This window comes from Suricata suricatta, chromosome 7, assembly GCF_006229205.1.
Source record: "Suricata suricatta isolate VVHF042 chromosome 7, meerkat_22Aug2017_6uvM2_HiC, whole genome shotgun sequence".
Classification (NCBI taxonomy): domain Eukaryota; kingdom Metazoa; phylum Chordata; class Mammalia; order Carnivora; family Herpestidae; genus Suricata; species Suricata suricatta.
Window position 1 is genome coordinate 41,032,519 of NC_043706.1, and position 19,391 is coordinate 41,051,909.

Below are 19,391 nucleotides of genomic sequence, written 5' to 3' on the forward strand. Positions count from 1 at the left end.
AGCTATTAATCTTATTGGAGTTCCCTTGGCTTTGCGAATTTTTAGCATGATGTTTCTGTTTGTAGATTTCTTTATTTTTATCCAGCTTGGAGTTTGTTGAACATTCTGGACATGTAGGTTTAGTAAATTTGGGGGAATTTTCAGCCATTATTTCTTTGAATATTTTATTCTTTTTCTCTCTCCTTTTGGTATTCCTGTTGTGCATATGTTGGTGCACTTAATGATGCCCCACATTTCTGTGAGGCTCTGTTCTTATTTTTTTTCTCTTATTTTTTTCTAGCTTGTGTAATCTTTACCCATCTCTCTCAAGGTTCTTTTAAGTTACTTCTATCTTTCACTGATTTTCAGTATTTGATGTAATATTTTCATCATACCTTCCTTTGCTTCTTTAATCATGGTTTCCTTTTGCTTTTTTTTTGAAAATATTTATAATGGCTCCATTGAAGTCTGTCTGCTAAGTCTAACATCTAGTTGCTCTAGCTGGCAGTTTCTGTTGCCAGCTTTTTGTCTCTTGTATGGGTCCTGCTTTCTTGTTTCTTTGTATGTCTCAATTTTTTTTTCTTGTTGATGGGAACTGGACAAGTCAGATCATACATTGTAGCAATTCTGGGTGCTGTGTGTTTTCCATCCTGACTTTTTATGGTCTTTTGCTTGTTGAGTGACCATGGATTGTGTTAGTGAAGTTTCTTCCCTTCCCCTTCTGTCCCCTCCCCTCCCTTCAGAAATGTAAAGCCTCTGATGTTGCTCTTGGGGGCGGTGTGCAGTCTTGGGCATGCCCATAGTCACCCTAGGATGGTGTGGTTTTGACCACACTTTCTTTGGCATCTTCTTCCCTGGCTACACCCAGATTTTAAGCTCTACTAATTGCCAGCTGATTGCTGTATTGTTTTCAACAATATCCTGGAGCACAAATTGCTCCACAAACTGATCCAATTAAATTTGGGCTCATTTGAAGGGATGGTTGTTTCTTCCTCTTTGTCTTCTTCTTCATTTTAGTTAACATACAGTGCGATATTGGTTTCAGGAGTAAAATTCAGTGATTCATTCATCACTTATATACAACATCCAGTTGAAGGCATAGTTTCTGAGATCAGTGTTTGGTATTTGCTCTGATCCCAGGAAGTCTCCTCCCCCTTTTTTCTGGCAAACTAGTGGGCCAACAGATTAGCCGCTGTCTTCGGCGAATCTACCAGTTTCTTCCCACTTACCTTCTACCACAAGTTCCACTGGTTTCAGAGTTCTCTTAGGCCTGAACGTTTTCTCTATACTCTTGCAAATGAAGTCACTGTTTTTGGGGGGAGATTTGGAGTTCTGTCTTCTGCCCTTGGCCTCTGGTGTGTTTGTCTCTGAATGACATCTCCATTGCAGGAGCTGAATGTCTCGTATGGGCAGCAGCCCTAGGTCTCACTTCTCCTAGTGTGGAAGCCTCATCCCACAGTCTGGGGGACCACTGGAGCCCCAATATTTTTAGCAGCATTGTATCCAAAGTAGAGCCTCTGGGCACAAGAAGGCAGGTTCTGGGCAACTCTTGCTGGAACTTAACCTCTGCAACTGGTATCTGGGCGCAGGATGAGAATTGTTGATGTCCTGCCCCTCCTGGAATGAAAGCCTTCCTGTTGGGAACTGGAGGGAGGGAGCACCCTGTGGTTTTGGCTGCACTAGTGTGGAGTACAGAGAGCTTCCATCTCCCAGTGCCAACAGGGGTGAGAGATGAGGAAGTGGGTCTTACTTCAGATACCACAGACTCTCACTTTAATGAATTTTACTAGATTTGTAGCTGGGGTGTAGGGGTGCAAGGGGGTGCAAGAGTACTTGGCTCTGTGGGTGTCCCAGACACACCAGGTTTGGCCACTCCCCACTGGCAAAATCCAAAGGCAAAGGGATGAGTGGTGGTGGAACAAGACAAATTTATTTCAGTGACACTAACACTGGGAAGACTTGGATTAGCATTTTGAAGACTGTCTCCAAAGTGCCAAATACTTCTGGTTTATGTAAGGAGAATGGAACTGTGGGTATGTGCAGGTGGGCAGGAGAAGTCTGGCACTCAAGGTCTTCTTGGAGTCTGTCACCTGCAGGGTCTTGCTGGCTCAGGGCAGTCCTTAATGCTGGAGGGGGGAGTTTCCTTTGCTAGCAGGGGATGCTTTGCAGGGTCTTTTACCTGAGTTACGTAAGCTGGAAAGAAAAATTTAATTAGGAAGTACAGACTCCTATCACAACGGAGGTAGTTGAAATCCTCTTTCAGATTTTCCTTTTCTTCTTTTTTTTCTTTCCTTTTTTTTTTTTTTAAAGTTTATTTATTTTGAGGGGTTGGATAGGGAGAGAGAAAAATCCCAAGCAGTCTCTGAGCTGTCAGCTTGGAGACTGACACGGGGCTTGTTCTCACAAACTGAGATCATGAGCCGCGCCAAAATCAAGAGTTGGATGCTTAACCAACGCGCCCTTGAGGTGCCTCGTCTTTTAAATTTTCTTTTTATTTTTTTAATTTAAAATAATATTTTGGGGGGACACCTGGGTGGCCTAGTTAGTTAAGCATCTGACTTGGGCTCAGGTCATGATCTTGGTTCATGAGTTTGAGCCCCGTGTCGGGGTCTCTGCTGACAGCTCAGAGCCTGAGCCTGCTTCAGATTCTGTGTGTGTGTATCTCTCTCTCTCTCTCTCTTTCTCTCTGCCCCTCCCTGCTCATGTTCTGTTTCTCAAAAGTAAACATTAAGAAAATAAAAAATAAAAATTTAAAATGTCTATATGTTTTTGAGAGAGAGCAAGAAAACACAAGCATGGGAGGAGCAAAGAAGGGGACAGAGGATATAAAGTGGCCTTTGCACTGACAGCAGAGAGCATGACATGGGGTTCAAACTCACAAACTGTGAGATCATGACCTGAGCCGAAGTCGGATGTTTAACCGACTGAGCCACCCGGATGCCCCTCAGATTTTCTTGAATAAATGTTTCATCATGTGCTGTATCTCCTTTGAATCCTTTCCAGAGACTTAAACTTTTTTTTTTTTTGGTCTAATTTTCGTCAGTTTTATGGGGCGGTGGGGGGGAAGGGGTGTGCAGACCCTCATGCTGGAAATCGCTCTTATATACTGATTTCCCCCTTTAATATTGTAAATAAGTTTTCTAGTCATTATATCATTAAAATCATAACATCACGAGAAAGTACAAAAAGTTAAGATTAAATGAAATTCTAGCCTCAGTGATTATTGTTAATATTTTGTTGGACATCCTTCACATCTTACATGTGTATATTCACTAATATGCATGTAATTTTTACATGTTGCTCTATAACATGTAAACTTTGTAATGTTTTTTACACACCAGCATGTCTTGAGCATCTTGCCATGGCAAAGTAGATTTACAGCTTTTTTAAGTTATATAGATGGCTGTCTATTATTCTATCTTACAGCTATGCTCTAAATTTTCTTAATTTCTTGTTGGATGTCTAGATTATATCCAGTTATTAGCTTATTTATGAATGCTGCTTGGTGAAGTCTTACAGCTAAGGCCTTGTATATGTTATTTATTTCTTTAGGCTAAAGGCTGAGGAATAAAATGATTGGGTTAAAAAATGTGAGAAACTTTAGGGTTTTGATGTGTATTTTTAAATTCTCTTTGGGGAAACTGTACCAGTTTATTTTCCATTACTGCTGTGGGTCACTGTGCACTTTTTCTGCACTTGCCATTAAAACAAAAAAACTGAACACTCTTAATTAGATATGCAGATTTAATTTGTGATTATTAGCTAAATATACCTTTTATCATTTTGGCTATATGCATTTTTTCCCTTAGAGAACTATTTGTTTTCTTCTGTTCCTCCCCCCCAACTCCCCTTGGTGATAAATTAAAAAAACAAACAAACCTGAATAGATTCTTTCTATGTAACCATTCCCAATATTAATTATGAATGGTTTTTCCTGTTGTTGCCTTTTGTTTTATGATTAAAAAAATAATTCTATAGAGATATAAAATTTAAAGTTCAAAGCTGTTGGATCTTTCCCTTTGCCCTTTATTTAATTTATATTAAGTGAGTACATTTCCATTCAGAGGCAAGATGCATATTTACTTACATAGTCCCTTCTCGTTTTTCTTTTTGCTTGTGCGTGTACCTTTAAATCAAAAGGGGAATTTATTTTGATGAATGGTGTGAGGTGAAGATTTAAATAAATATTTCTTCCCCAAATATCCAGATAGTTTTTTAAACTCTTTTGGATGATCTATCTCTTCCCCCTGGTATGTGATTTTCAAGGTGATTTTGTGTTCTTTTTCTTCAGGCGTCTTGCAGCCCTCCAGAAGAGAAGAGAACTTAGAGCAGCTGGCATAGAGATTCAGAAGAAGAGAAAAAAGAAGAGAGGAGTTGATTATAATGCTGAAATCCCATTTGAAAAAAAGCCTGCTCTTGGTTTCTATGATACTTCTGAGGAAAACTACCAGGCTCTTGATGCAGATTTCAGAAAATTAAGACAACAGGATCTTGATGGGGAACTAAGATCGTAAGTTGCCTTTCTGATTTTGAACATGGAAAAGTATGACAGGAATTTATGGAGGGCCATGCACTTCCTTGTCAGGGCCAGATTTTTATTATTTAGGACAATGTGGCCTACATAACGTTTTTATTTATTTACTAGATTCACCTTTCTGAGAAAACCAGAGACCCTTGCTGTCATATCTTTGGCACAGAAGGCTGTTGGCCTGTCCTGACACGTCAGTGCTTGGCTCTTAGGGTAGTCTTTACTCAGAGTCACAGTCTTAATGTTTATGTACATTTGTGAACAGGTTAGGTATTTTACTAATGGACTGAGGGATCTGTCAAAATCTCGTCTGTATCTTTTTGTCTGTTGTGAAAATTTTATCTTGTTTTTCTTTGAATGGAAATAAAAAAGTTACCAATGCCTACTTAAGTATTTTTATCTAATGGGGATAAGTAAGCATATTTGTAAAATGTTTGTCTAAAGGTGCAGAAGATTTTCCTATTTCTAGGGATTTTTAGGGTTTTCTCTAATTGTTGCATCTGAATATTGTGGGGAGAACTTTTTGTGATTGTCAGAGAGTTTTAGTTTTCTACTCCCCTACTGACCTTCTGCTCTGTTGACATGAATTGGTACTAAAGGACAGATGCCAGGCACCGTGGAACAGGATTTTCTTAGATGTACTCCATTGTATCTTCTCAAATTAAGACTTTGCATGAGGTGGCCGGTTTGAATAAAGAGATGGAAGTGGGAGCAGGTCATGTGCAACGGGCAGGCTGGATGGGGAAGAGGCGGACACCCAGACTGGGAGGAGGCATTCTCGGAGCTTTCAGAGGTGGCCTTGAGCCTGGCATCAGGCTGTGACCGTTTGTCAGGACTTAAATATCCTTTATAAAAACAGGTGAATTTAAAGAATCATAGTGAACAATTGAAGAACAGTTTTAAAGGGAAATTTAAAAAGTCAGTGTTTTAATCCCATCCCCTTTGTATTATTGTTTCCTGTTATTTTGTATGCTTGTCTCATCATTTTTGTAAGTGGGCACACATACTTTTGTAGGAATGTAATCGTGATATGGGAATACTTTGGTTTTCTTTTTGAAATTCTACATTAAATTTTGCTTATCATCATAGTCTTTATGTAGGCTTAATATTTAGTATGTAAGTTATTTAGTACTGTATCTTATTTAATAATTCTATTGCTATTCTCAGCCTGCATTCCTCATGAGTATAGTGGGTAAGTAATGGTGTAGGGCACAGCTTAATGAATTTAGATTTTGTCTTTTTATCAGTAATTTTTTTTTTAGGACTGGGATTATTTTGTTCAATGTGTAATTTTTAAAAATCTTTCTGCTTTGATTCATGATAGAGAAAAAGAAGGAAGAGACAGAAAAAAAGACAAGCAGCATTTAAAAAGGAAAAAAGAATCTGATTTACCATCAGCTATTCTTCAGACTAGTGGTGTTTCTGAATTTACTAAAAAAAGAAGCAAACTAGTACTTCCTGCCCCTCAGGTAATCTGATAAAAGCATTTTCATTGTGTGAACTCATATGCTTATAATTTATTTAACAGATGTTGGAGGGACTGCGTGCCAGGCTTTTGCTAGGTGCTGGGTGCCCTTAAGAAATTACAGTGTAATAGGTGAGCCACATAAAAATAAGTCCTTATGATTTAATGTGATAACAGCTTATCTCTATAAATGATTGTATCAGGTCTTAAATTGCCCATGTGATGGTTTAGTAAGTAATTGTCAGCTTTTAGCAATTTGTGAGCAGGTTAGGGCTCCTGGCCTCTTAATGTAGCCAATTAGGATAAAGGTGGTATTTGGCTCTCTGGACTTGAGGCTTTAGGTCTATAGGGAATGCTTTGTTATGTCATACTTCTCATTTTGAGACAGTAGCTGTGAAAATTAACGTGGGAGATGTGAAGGGAGAGGAAAACATACCCTCGTTCAGCTTATCACAGGCTTTCTTCCTTAGACTTAATTATAGTTGTTCAGAACCATGGGAGTTTTGAATAAGCTGTTAGTTTATTTTGAGTGGTACAGCTCTGTAGAATTCGATGGTTGGGTTTCATGGAGCCGAGGGATGGACTTAGGAGGCCAGAAGAACTTTATCCAAATGATGTGCTTACATCAACACAGAATTCTTGGTCATAAAACGTTACATAATTTTCTCACGTGTTGCCATCCAAGTACTGATGTTCCTTTTTTTTTTAAGTTTATGTCTTTTGAGAGAGAGAAAGAGACAGTGCTCATGTGCCTGAGTGGGGAAGGGGCAGAGAGGGAGAGAGTCTCAAGCAGGCTCCCCAGTGTGGAACCCAGTGCGGGGCTCAAACCCACGAACTGTGAGATCATGACCTGACTGAGCCACCCAGGCGTCCTGAAGTACTGATATTTCTTAAATTGAGATTTTGCCTGTAATTTTTTTCTTCATTCTCTTTGGGATAGTTTTTTTTTTTTAATGTTTTATTTGTTTTTGAGCGAGGCAGAGCAGGCTCCAGGGTCTGAGCTGTCGGCACAGAGCCCGACGTGGGGTTCAAACTCACAAACACGAGATCATGACCTCAGCTGAAGTCAGACACTTAACTGACTGAGCCTCCTAGGTACCTTCCCTTAGGATCCTTGTTTTTGTAAAATTACTGAGATAACACCTTTTCATTTTCTCAGGGATCTTATGGCTTAGTGGACTCTGATGTTTTAATTGGCTTTCAGGTCCCCCTCCCTTGATGGTTGTATACAAATGTAATTATTTTATGTTCTTGGTTTATTAATAGGTTAGTTGGCTTAAAAGCATTTTATTATGGAAATACAAGACTTTGCAGCTTGGTAGTATATCATAGATGACATTTATCCCCACATTGTATAGGGAAGACTTAAAAACTTTTCAATAGAAATTTTCAAACCCACAAATAATGAAGAAAGGTACGACAAACTGCTGTGTACTCCTCAGTATGTCTTTCTGGAATATGGACGTTTTCAGCCGTGTTGTTCTTTGGTTAAAATATCGTTGTATGGTGATTTCCAGATTTCGGATGCAGAACTCCAGGAGGTTGTAAAGGTAGGCCAAGCAAGTGAGATTGCACGTCAGACTGCCGAGGAGTCTGGCATAACAAACTCGGCCTCCAGCACGCTCTTGTCTGAGTACAATGTCACCAACAACAGCATCGCGCTCAGAACCCCTCGGACGCCGGCTTCCCAGGACAGGATTCTGCAGGTACGCTGTCGGACGGGGGCGTGAGCCTTTCACTCTGTTGTCCTTGAAAGTGAAGGGGAACAGTGAGTTGGTTTGTTTCTTTTAGAAGGGGTAAACTAGATCCTAGAGATTCTGTTATTAGGGACCTAAATTAGCAGATTCAGTAATTAGGTGATTTCATTTCTATGTTTATTCATAGTTTTTTTCTTTTGAAGCCAGCCTTTCAAAATCTTTAGTTTTTTTTTTACTTTACTTACTAGTTTTTGATTACTTAGCACAAGTAATTAGTACCTATTAATAAAGCACAGCATTTTAAAATTTCACATTGCCTAGCAGTTCTAGAAAGAAATCAGATGGATGTAGTCAGTGATTTTTAAAATTTCTTTGCATTTCTGTATTTAGCTTGGCACAGGCTGCTGTCCGTACTGTTTTCTTCTCTCTCCTAAACACATGGGGTATACGGCTCTGTAGGGGGTTTGTACGAGGGAGAATAGCCACACGTAATGAAACACTGTCCAGCACCCTTACCTCTCATGTCCTCTTCTCTGATAATCAGACATACAATTTTAAGGTCTTTATTGGGAGTCAAATAGTTCCTGTAAAGCTTAGTAACAAAAATAGTTATGCTTCTCATTGCTTGCTCTGTAGAGGCACTAATTACAACTATGTTTTTACCATCTTATTGCATGGACACTTATTACTTGTTGATTTTATTTTCAGTTTTAGCCCCTTCTCCACCTGGGGATCTGAACATTTGGCTCTACCACTCTCTTCCTCTACCATGCATGCACACTCTTTCCGTTCCCTCATTTTCTATTATGGTCATATCATAATTTTGGTTAGCTCTGTATTCATGGTTTACTTTATGACTGTGCAAGCCATATTGCTTGCTGAACCCACAAAGTGTCTTATTGCATGTTATTATGTGTTTTTTTGAGTTAATACTTGTTTTATTCAGATGCTAAATTTTTTGATTACTTAGCACAAGTTCAGCTCTAGACTTGACACTGTAATCTGATCAAATTTTAGATATTCTTAGCTTCTTAAAGAAATCTTTCCCAGAATTTCTGAGTGTTCTATTCTGGATGATTACTTTTTTTTTTTTTTTTGCTTTTATTTTTACTTAGTATGTATTTCTTCATTTTCTTAAGTTTATTTATTTTGAGAGACATAGAGAGCAGAGGTGGGACAGAGAGAGAGGGAGAGAAATAATCCCAGGCAGGCTCCATGCTGTCAGTGTGGAGCCCAATGCGGAGCTTGAACTCACCAACCATGAGATCATGACCTAAGCTGAAACCAAGAGTTGGATGCTTAACCGGCTGAGCCATCCAGGTGCCCCTATATTTTATTTTATATTTTATTTTATTTTACTTACTTTTTTATTTTATTATTTTTTGAGAGAGAGAGAAAGACAGACAGAATGTGAATAGGGGAGAAGCAGAGAGAGAGGAGGTCACAGAATCTGAAACAGTCTCCAGGCTTCAAGCTGTTAGCATAGAGCCTGACTCGAGGCTCAAACCCATGAATTGTAAGATCACGACTTGAGCCAAAGTCGGTGCTTAATCAGCTGAGCTACCCAGGTGCCCCTGGATGATTTGATATTGTTTACAGCTTGTTCTCTTGATTTCCTGTTACTGGCACCCTAGAAAGTTCCTTGGATTCACCTATTTCCTGGCTCTCCTTTCTTTGGTTTTCTTGGTTTATGCCCTTGTTAGTGAAGTGTTACTGAAGTAACCTTCACTTCAGTGAAGTCCCTTCAGTAACTTCAGGGAGGGTTCATGGTAGATGGAATTTTTAAGACCTTGCATATCTCTGAATTATTGGTCTATCTTCTTAACTGATAGATAGTGTAACTGGGTGTAGAATTCCAGATTGAAATCTTTTTTTTTTACCTTTTAAGCTCTACACCCTTTGGGGTTTGAACTCACAGCCCTGAGACCAAGAGTTGCATGCTCCACTGGCTGAGCCAGTCAGGTGTTTTCAGATTGAAACGGTTTTTGTTTATAGTTTGGAAGATAGAGCTCCAGTGTCTTCTGGCTTCTGTTATAGCTATAGAGATGTGTGTCATTTAACAAATCCATTTTTTCCTTCTTCTAGAAGTTAATATGATCTCTTTTTCACCCTTGGTGAGACTCTGTTTTCAGTCACTCACTAGGTACTTAATGGATCTTTCATTCTGAAAACTCATGGCCTTCAGTTCTGGGATGTTACTTTGAAAATTTTGTTTCCTCCCTTTCATTGGTTTATTCCTTTTATGAACCTCAATTTTTCTTATTTATTCCTCTTCGGTTTTCTGTTTTTGTGAAAAAAAATTTTTTTAGTTCTATTTTATTACTTTTTTCTTTTTCTTTTTTTCTGTTCTTGATTTTTTCTTTTATAGGTTATTGTAAAGTTGGTTTCCATATAACACTGAGTGCTTCTTTTCCTCCATGCGCATACCCCCTTCCCTTCTCCCTCTCCCCCATCAGCCCTCAGTTTGTTATCAGCATTCAAGTCTCTCATGATTTGCCTCCCTTCCTCTCCCCTACTATATTTTTTCCCCTTCCCCTTCCCCATGGTCCTCTGTTAAGTTTTTCCTGTTACACTTAGGAGTGAAAACATATGGTATCTGTCCTTCTCTGCCTGTCTTATTTCAGTTAGCATAACACCCTCGAGTTCCATCCACGTTGCTATGAATGGCCAGGTTTCATTCTTTCTTGTTGCCATGTAGTACTCCATTGTATATATAAACCACATCTTCTTGATCCATTCATCAGTTGATGGACATTTAGGCCCTTTCCATGATTTGGCTATTGTTATAAGTGCTACTATGAACATAAACACATCTGTATCACTTGGGTAGATCCCCAGCAGTGCTGTTGCTGGGTCATAGGGGAGTTCTATTGTTAGTTTTTTGAGGAACCTCCACAGTGTTTTCCAGAATGGTTGCAGTTTACATTCCCACCAACAGTGTAGGAGGGTGCCTGTTTCTCCACATCCTCTTCAGCATCTATAGTCTCCTGATTTGTTCATTTCAGCCACTCAAACTGGCGTGAGGTGGTATCTCAGGGTGGTTCTGATTTATTTTTGAATTTTTAATGTTTTTTATTTATTTTGGAGAGACAGAGAGAGACGGCACGAGCAGGGGAGGGGCAGAGAGAGAGAGGGTGACACAGAATCTGAAGCAGGCTCCAGGCTCTGAGTTGTCACAACCCAGAGCCTGATGTGGGGCTCGAACTCACGAACTGCGAGATCATGACCTAAGTGGAAGTTGGCCGCTTAGCTGACTGAGCCACGCAGGTGCCTCATTCGGATTTCTGTTTTAATTGACCTTTTGATTTCTTGCTAGGAGATTTTTTTGTGAATTTTATCTTTGTTGGGTTTTTAAATTTCTGCTGTCACATTTTTAATTTCTAAAAGCTCTTTTAAAAATGTGTTCAATTTTTAAATGTTTCATTTAATGAATATTTTGTTTTATTTCTCTGAAACTGTTAATGATGTTTTGTTTTATGTTTTCTTTTCCTTGCTTAGTATTTAAGTTTCTTTTGTTCTCTGTTTTTCACATTGGATGTTTCCTCAAATATCTTTTGATCTTTGGCTCTCTGCTTATATTTCAGGGTTAAGGGTGGGGCACTTTAAAGTAGACTAGAAGCTCTCTAGGTATGGTTAAGGCCCTTCAACTCCAGGCTCCCCTGTAGGCGGAACTGGCTGGTGGGTTCCTTTGGAAATTCTTTTTTTTTTTTTTTTTTAATTTAAAAAAATTTTTTAAATTTTATTTTTGAAAGACCGAGAGACAGCGCAAGCAGGGGAGGGTCAGAGAGACAGGGAGATACAGAATCTGAAGCAGGCTCTAGGCTCTGGGCTAGCTGTCAGCACAGAGCCCGACACGGGGCTTGAACCCATGAACTGTGAGATCATGACCTGAGCCAAAGCTGGACGCTTAACCAACTGAGCCACCCAGGCGCCCCTCTTTGGCAAATTCTTGATGTCAGTATTCTGCATCTTCTTTTGGGTGAGATTCCTGAGAGAAGTAGTTTCCAGTCTTCTGGCCAAAGGTATAAAGCTGGCCAGCCTTTTGGGAGGCTAGTTGGGGAAAAATGTTTTGTATTTGTACTAGCAAAAAGAAAACACACAGGACTTGGGTAATGTGAAATTCAAGGTCTTTCCATGAATTAAGAACAGGGTAGTGGATAATGGAATAACCTTCATTTATTTTTTAAAATATTTATTTATTTATTTATTTATTTAGAGAGAGAGTGTGTGTGTGAGTCTGCGTGCGCGCACAAGTGGACGGGGGAGAGTGGCAGAGGGAGAGAGAGAGGGAAAATCTTAAGCAGACCCCATGCCCAGCACAGAGCCCAATGTGGGACTCGATCCCATGACCCTAGGATCATGACCTGAGCTGAAGTCAAGGGACACTCAACCGACTGAGCCACACACGTGCCCCTGATTATCTTCATTTTCCCCCAGAACTTACCGGCGTAAAACATGTCATTGTGCTAATGGTCTTTATTGGTCAGGAATTCGGACAGGGCACAGGATGAATGGCTTGTCTCTGCTTCATGATGTCGAGGGCCTCAGCTAAGAAGACTCAGCACTGGGGGGTGTCTTCACACATAGGAGCTTGAATCATCATCTTTCTATGTCTGGTGGTTGATGCCGGCTGTGGGTTGGGTCTTCACAGAGAATGGGGAATGAATCTGCATGTGGCCCCTCCAAAGCTTGGACTTTGTTTCAGCCTTTGGCCTCAGAACAGTTGAACTTCTCCCATGGTGTCTCCGAGCTCTAGTAGGGGAGTTGTAATGAGTGTGGTAGGAAGCTGTATGTTTGCTCACTTTGCCTTGCAAGTCAAGCAGTGTCACTTTTGCTGCATTCTGTTAGTTACAGATCATTTACAAGGCCACCTGGATTCAAAAGGAGGGGACATAGACCTCCACTTCACGTTGAGAGGAGGATCAATGTTGGATTCTAAGAAGAGCACATGAGATGAGAGTTAAGGCTGTCATTATCTTGGAAAATACAGTCTCTCACAGGCCTGGAGTTGGGAATTAGAAGATTGTGGGTGCAGTGATGGTAGTGAGTGCAGGGCTGTGGTAGACGGGCTAAAGCCTTCAGAACGCTGTCAGGCCTGCCTAAAGGGGACAACAGGACTTCAGAAAGGAGCTTGCCCTTGTGAGTTATCTCAGGAAGTGGATCAGTTAGTGGTATCTTAACTTCCCAGTGGAAGAAACTGCGACTAAGAGGGGCTAATGAAGACTGGAAAGTGTCTGGGTATTCTGATATTTGGCCTAAGCTCACATTGGGAAATTTCCATTCTTAGCTCTTTATGATTGTAAAGAGATTTGGTACAGGTAATAGAAGCTTTTGGGTCATGATAATTTCATTTCAAAACATTTCTTGACATTGAAAACTTTATTCCAGAACCTCTGATCTGCTGTGTTAGGCTGACAGAGGAATGGAAGTATTGAATTCTATCAATGCCCAGAGTTCATTTTCTCTCTTGGTGTTCATTAAGAAAATGTGTAATAATTCTGTCTCCTTTGAGGTTATATAGTAGGAGCGGAAGAGAGGATTCGGCTATTCTGGCTGAACTGTTAAAACACACTTTTCACCTTCTTGTTTATCAGGAAGCTCAGAACCTCATGGCCCTGACCAATGTGGACACCCCATTAAAAGGTGGACTTAATACCCCTTTGCACGAGAGTGACTTCTCAGGTGTGACCCCACAGCGGCAGGTTGTACAGACTCCAAACACAGTTCTCTCTACCCCATTCAGGTACTGTAAATACATACATCTCTCGTTTTAGAAAAACTTCAAGGATTTGGGCAACATGTTTGCTTTATTAATGTTTGGACAGAGAATGGAAGTAAGTGTTTAACATGGCTTTTGGATTTCTTCTCACTCATAGTAGTAAATAACATAATAATATCCAGGAATTGGTTATTACTATATGGTACTGTCTTTGTTCAGAGTTTCTGATACTATCACCTTTTTTCTGAATACATTTTATCTCATTTATTTATTAAATTTTTTTTGTTTTGTTTTTTAAATTTAAAAAAAGAATCTCAAGCAGGCTCTGGGCTGTGAGCTGTCAGCCTAGAGCCCAACACGGGGCTCAGATTCCTGAACTGCAGGATCATGACCTGAGCTGAAGTCAGATGCTTAACTGACTGAGTCACCCACTCACCCCCATTTTATCTCTTTTAGAAGAACAAATCAGTCCATTGTTCCTTTGATCATTTGTTGAATTATATAAAAATAGTAGTCTTTTATCTTGTATGTATTACTTTTGCTTTTCTTCCAACTTTTTTTTTTTTGGGAGAAAGAGAGTAAGATCACGAGTGGGAGAGGGACAGAGAAAGAGAGGGAGAGAGAGTCTTAAGCCGGCTCCATGCTCTATGTGGGGCTTGGTCTCACGACTGTGAAATCGTGACCTGAGCCGAAATCAAGAGTCAGATGCTTAAATGACTAAACCACCCACGTGCCCCATATCCCAACTTTTTATTTTGAAAATTTCTACATTCAGAGAGGTTAAAAGAATGGGAAGGCAAACATCCATATAGTCATCACCTAGATTCTACAGTTGTTAACATTTTACTGTATTTGCTTTATCACATATTCATCCGTCAATCCATCTAATTGTTTAATGCATTTCAAAATAAGTTGCAGGTTTCAGTCCATTTGACTTCTGACACATTCTTGTGCATATCATTAATTAGAGTCCAGAGTTCGGTCTTTGTTTACAATTTTTTTGTTTTGTTTTAAGTTACTATTTAAGAGGAACTTTAAAGATAGAAACGTTGAAGAAGCAAGTCATATTAAAATGAAATTTGAACTTTTAAGGTTGGAAATCTTTTCGGTGGTTCACTTTTCATTTTCAGTGTTAGGATATATCGTTGTACTGGTTATTTCATATGGGAAGCGTCTCAAACGGTTACAGTTTACCTGACAGCAGGATCAAGAAGCACTGGCAGCCAAATCCTAATATACAATTTAACACTTTTGCAAGGCTTGTAAGAGAGCCTAATCCTTCCTTCCCTGTGTATGTCTTGTCTCTCGACTAGATTGTAAGCTCCTTGGGGGCAGGGACCATGTCTTACGATAGATAACCCTGCATCTCACCTTTGGGAACATCTGTCTGGCAGCATCACTTGTCTGGAATAGACCCAAGGTACAGGAAGTAAGCAGCTAAAACAAACAAACAAAAACAGGGTGTGAACAATTAAGATAGAAGTTGCAAAGTCTGTGGACTTTATTCCTACGAGAGTCTCAGCCCTCACTCAGAGCTGTTCATGTGTAGGCTTGGTGTTGGGTTAACAAACCGAGTGTAAAGGAAGGAACTGCTGAAGTGAGTGCACACCCGTGATAGTGGTGTTCTAGCCAGCAGCTCCTGGCGGTGAGCGGCAAATGATCAGATGAAGACACTGAACTTATAAGCAGGTTCGTAGGGGTCTTTGAGCATTGTGGCTGACCTTTGCCCGTGGTATGTTCTTAGTCACCCAATAATGCATCAAGAAAAGGTTGAAATAATGTTTAGTGGGCCTAGTTTAGCAAGGCAAGAAAATGTCAAGTGCAGTAACTTTACTTGAAGTCATTAAAATAAAAATACTATGTGTAAATATTAAGCTAGTTGAACTAAACCTGTATTTTAACCTAGAGTCCCAACTTAAAACCAGGTAGGAAGACAATTTCTGCAGTCTTAGTTTCTTTCTTTTATGCTTTCTTTGTAAAATAATTTAGGTGAAAAATATTTGGAAGCACACTCCAGATAAAATTGGCACTTTCATTAATTGGAATTTCTGTCTTTCTAGGACTCCTTCTCATGGCTCTGAAGGGTTGACTCCCCGCAGTGGGACAACTCCCAAACCAGTTACTAACTCCACTCCGGGCAGAACTCCTCTTCGGGACAAGTTAAACATCAATCCCGAGGATGGAATGGCGGACTACAGCGATCCCTCTTACGTGAAGCAGATGGTACATGTCAAATCCCTTTAGTACCCCCCTTTTTTTTTTTTTCTTAAACTGCTCTTTTCTTATGGGGCTATATTAAAGTATTTCCCCTTCTTGGTGCATATTACATACATCTTAAGATGACTGTACATCTATAGATGCCAGAAAAGGAAAATGCTTTGTAGGACTTAAGAAGGGGAACCTTTTGGTGTCCTGAGCCGACTTATTCTTTTTTTTATTTTCTATTTTATTTCTTTAAAAAGATTTTTAAAAAATGTTTATTTTTGAGAGAGAGTGTGTGCGAGCAGGGGAGGGGCAGAGAGAGAGAGAGAGAGCGAGCGGGGGTGGAGGGGAGACAGACACAGAATCTGAAGCAGGCTCCAGGCTCTGAGCTGTCAGCACAGAGCCAGATGTGGGACTGGAACCCATGAACCATAAGATCATGACCTGAGCTAAAGTTGGACACTCAGCTGACTGGGCCACCCAGGTGCCCCAAGTCGACGTATTCTTAATGTGTTTGTGGATATTGATTATGCTGATAGTAATTCTCCTTGTATATCATGATTTTATTTTTTATCACTTACTAATTAATAGTTTACTTCCTTACATGGTAATTTTTTTCTACTTCTTTAAAAACAAATTTTGAGTTTGGAATGCCTCATAAATTAGATTTTGAGCCTTGATTCCAGTTTGCTCTCTACTTTTAGAAGAGCAGTCTAGATCTCACAGCCAAATTAAGTTGATGTTTATTGCTTATCTTTGTGAAATTTTCTTTTGTATATTTTGCAAGCTGATACAGCTGATTATAAAAGCCATGGTTTTGTTTCTGCCCATGTTATTGCTTTCTGCATGTCACTGTTGGGTCTCCTGTGATGCCACAGAAAAGCATCGTGAGATTTTTTTTTTAATGAGTTCCGGTGATACTGGCCTGTTTTTAGTTTACAAATTAATTCTAACATTGTGTATAGATTTGGTTCAGAATTTTTTATTAAAAAAATATTTTTTAATGTTTATTTTTGAGAGAGAGAGAGCACGTGAGCTCAGGAGGGCAGAGAGAGAAGGAGACACAGAATCCGAAGTAAGCTTCAGGCTCTGTGCAGACAGCTCAGAGCCTGACGTGGGGCTTAAACTCATGAACCATGAGATCATCACCTGAGCCAAAGTTGGACACATAACTAAGCCATCCAGGCACTCTGAGTTTAGAATTTTTTTCATGTCCAGCTTGGTATCAAGTAATGTCAACTGTGAATGGATACCTAACAGCTAAACAGATGAAGAATCTAATGTGTGCAGAGCGCTATTTGGAGACTTCAGAGGATCTAAAGTTGAGTAAAGATGTCCTTTGTCTTAAGGAAGTTTACGCTCAGGAGAGATTGGCAGTACTAAAACAAGTCCACTAATAATTGTAATATAAGAATAAAATAAGCTTTCTATGTAAAACCAACATGCTTGGGGGGCCAAAGAAAGAAATAATCACATTTGTTGGGTGGGTACTTAGGAAAAACCTTCGTTGAGGAGGTATGCCCAGGAGGAGAGGTGGGGGCCATCTCAGATGGAGGCCACAGCATGAGCAAACACGGAGCGTGTTTCAGACAAAGCAGCTCATCTGGTTGGTCCTCACACCTCCCATACATGCAGTGGAGCGATGGGGAGTAAGACAGGAGAGGTAAGCCAAGGATGTACCGGGTACCAGGCAGTTTCTCTCAGCAAGTGTGGACTGTTTCCTTTGGTCATCATGGGATCTAGTCATTTCTTTCCTTCTTTTTCATTTTTCAATAGTTAATTTGTTTTTAAGTAGATTCTGTCCCCAGTGTTGGGTTTGAACTCAAAACCCCAAGATTAAGATCGCATGCTCTACTGACTGAGCCAACCAGGCGCCCCATGATTTAGTTTCTATTAAAAATAAACACACCAAAACTCCGGCATCTTTTCAGATTAGATTTTATTAGTCCAAGAACAAATTGACTTTTGAATTTGTTCTCAGTGTGAGAAATGTAGTCCTTAAATGGAAATTCTAAAGGATTTTTTCTGCCCTGTAGAGATTATTCCTAGACCTTCTATTAGAATATCCCAGAGTAACTTTATATGTCACAAATTAGAGTTTTTGATCTTAATTTAGAGAAGAAACTGAGATAGAAGTCAAAAAAACTTGTCTCAGCACTGAAATTAGGGATCATTTTTCTAGAATTAAAATTAGGCTAATTATTTTTTAGAAACTCTTAAGAATAGAGGTTGAATATGTAAGATGTATGAATTGAGAAGGACCAATTTTTTTTCCCTATAGGAAAGAGAATCTCGTGAGCATCTCCGTTTAGGATTGTTGGGCCTCCCTGCCCCTAAGAATGACTTTGAAATTGTTCTGCCAGAAAATGCTGAGAAGGAGCTGGAAGACCGTGAAATAGATGATACTTACATCGAAGATGCTGCTGATGTGGACGCACGAAAGCAGGTGGGTAATTGTGCTAGAGAGGAAGTAGTGTGTCCCTGGCTGTGTCAGGAGGCTGACTTAACTGTGTCAGGATCACCACTTAGAAGTTTTTTCAATATCTAAAAAAATTACCCTAAATTACTGAACATTGGTAATAATATATATTCACATAATTAGTAAATACAGGAATAGGCAGTCTTAAAATGTGTGTATGTATATGTGTATATACATAATAATTTAAATACCTCCTGTCAAATTTATTAGGCTTCTTTAAAATACACATAGTCTTTTAGACATTGCTTTTCACTCCTGCCAAGGAAAGGTATTACTGATCAGTCTTAAAAAGAAGTGTATATTGAATTGGTTGAGAAAATGATTTTAGGTTAGTGTAAACAAAAGTGTGGATTTGGAAATGTAAAGACTGTCAGGATAGTATTAGTAACACCTCATACTGATACATCTTATAGTTAATTACTCATACACACATAACAGCCTGTTGATGTAAGTGGGGATAGGTGTTAACCTCATTTTAGAAATAAGGAAACCAGCTCCACTTAACTAAGTTAACTTTCTCAGCTCTCATATTTGGAAAGTGGTGGATCTTGACCTAAAATTGGGATCATGTGACACCTTTTAGGAATTCTCACTGTAGTCCATTATAGGATAACTTAATTAATTAATTGTTAAATGTTTATTTTGAGAGAGAATGTGCGCAAGCAGGGGAGGAGCAGAGAGAGAGGGAGAGAGAATCCCAAGCAGGCTCTGTCACTGGGGTGACTGTGCTGTCAGTGCAGAACCTGACTTGGGACTCAATCTCATGAACTGTGAGATCATGACCTGCATCCAAATCAGGAATTGGATGCCTAACTGACTTAGCTATCCAGGCACCCCTAGGATAATTTTAGAAATTGGATTTCATGGGACTGGAGGGGGAATAGCATCAATGCAAATATATTTCAGAGAGAAATCACATGAATGTGCTTTTTAGTTGATAGTACAGGATAACACTTTATTTATTTAAAAAAATTTTTTTTTAATTTTTAAATTTATTTTTGAGAGATAGTGTGAGCAGGGGAGGGTCAGAGAGAGAGGGAGACACAGAATCCAAAGCAGGCTCCAGCCTCTGAGCTGTCAGCACAGAACCTGACGCGGGGCTTGAACCCATGAACCGTGAGATCATGACCTGAGCCGAAGCCAGACATTTAACTGACTGAGCCAACCAGGTGCCCCATAATACTTTATTTTTTAAGTTAATTTATTATGAGACAGAGAAAAAGAGAGAGCATGTGAGTAGGGGAAGGGCAGAGGGGGCTCGGGAGAGAATCCCAAGCAGGCTCTGTACTTTGAGCACAGAGCCTGATGCAGGGCTTGAACTC

General features: G+C 39.7%; 1 protein-coding gene across 3 annotated transcripts in view; it reads left to right on the plus strand.

The window, feature by feature from the left end:
• Nucleotides 1-19,391, plus strand: part of CDC5L (cell division cycle 5 like) — a 50,993-nt gene that overhangs the window by 8,743 nt on the left and 22,859 nt on the right. For all 3 annotated transcript variants that reach the window (XM_029943953.1, XM_029943955.1, XM_029943954.1), the window contains exons 6-11: nt 4,271-4,489; nt 5,832-5,976; nt 7,490-7,678; nt 13,264-13,412; nt 15,449-15,611; nt 17,872-18,036. In XM_029943953.1, the coding sequence (XP_029799813.1) occupies nt 4,271-4,489; nt 5,832-5,976; nt 7,490-7,678; nt 13,264-13,412; nt 15,449-15,611; nt 17,872-18,036 (1,030 nt within the window). The remainder of the gene's footprint in view (nt 1-4,270; nt 4,490-5,831; nt 5,977-7,489; nt 7,679-13,263; nt 13,413-15,448; nt 15,612-17,871; nt 18,037-19,391) is intronic.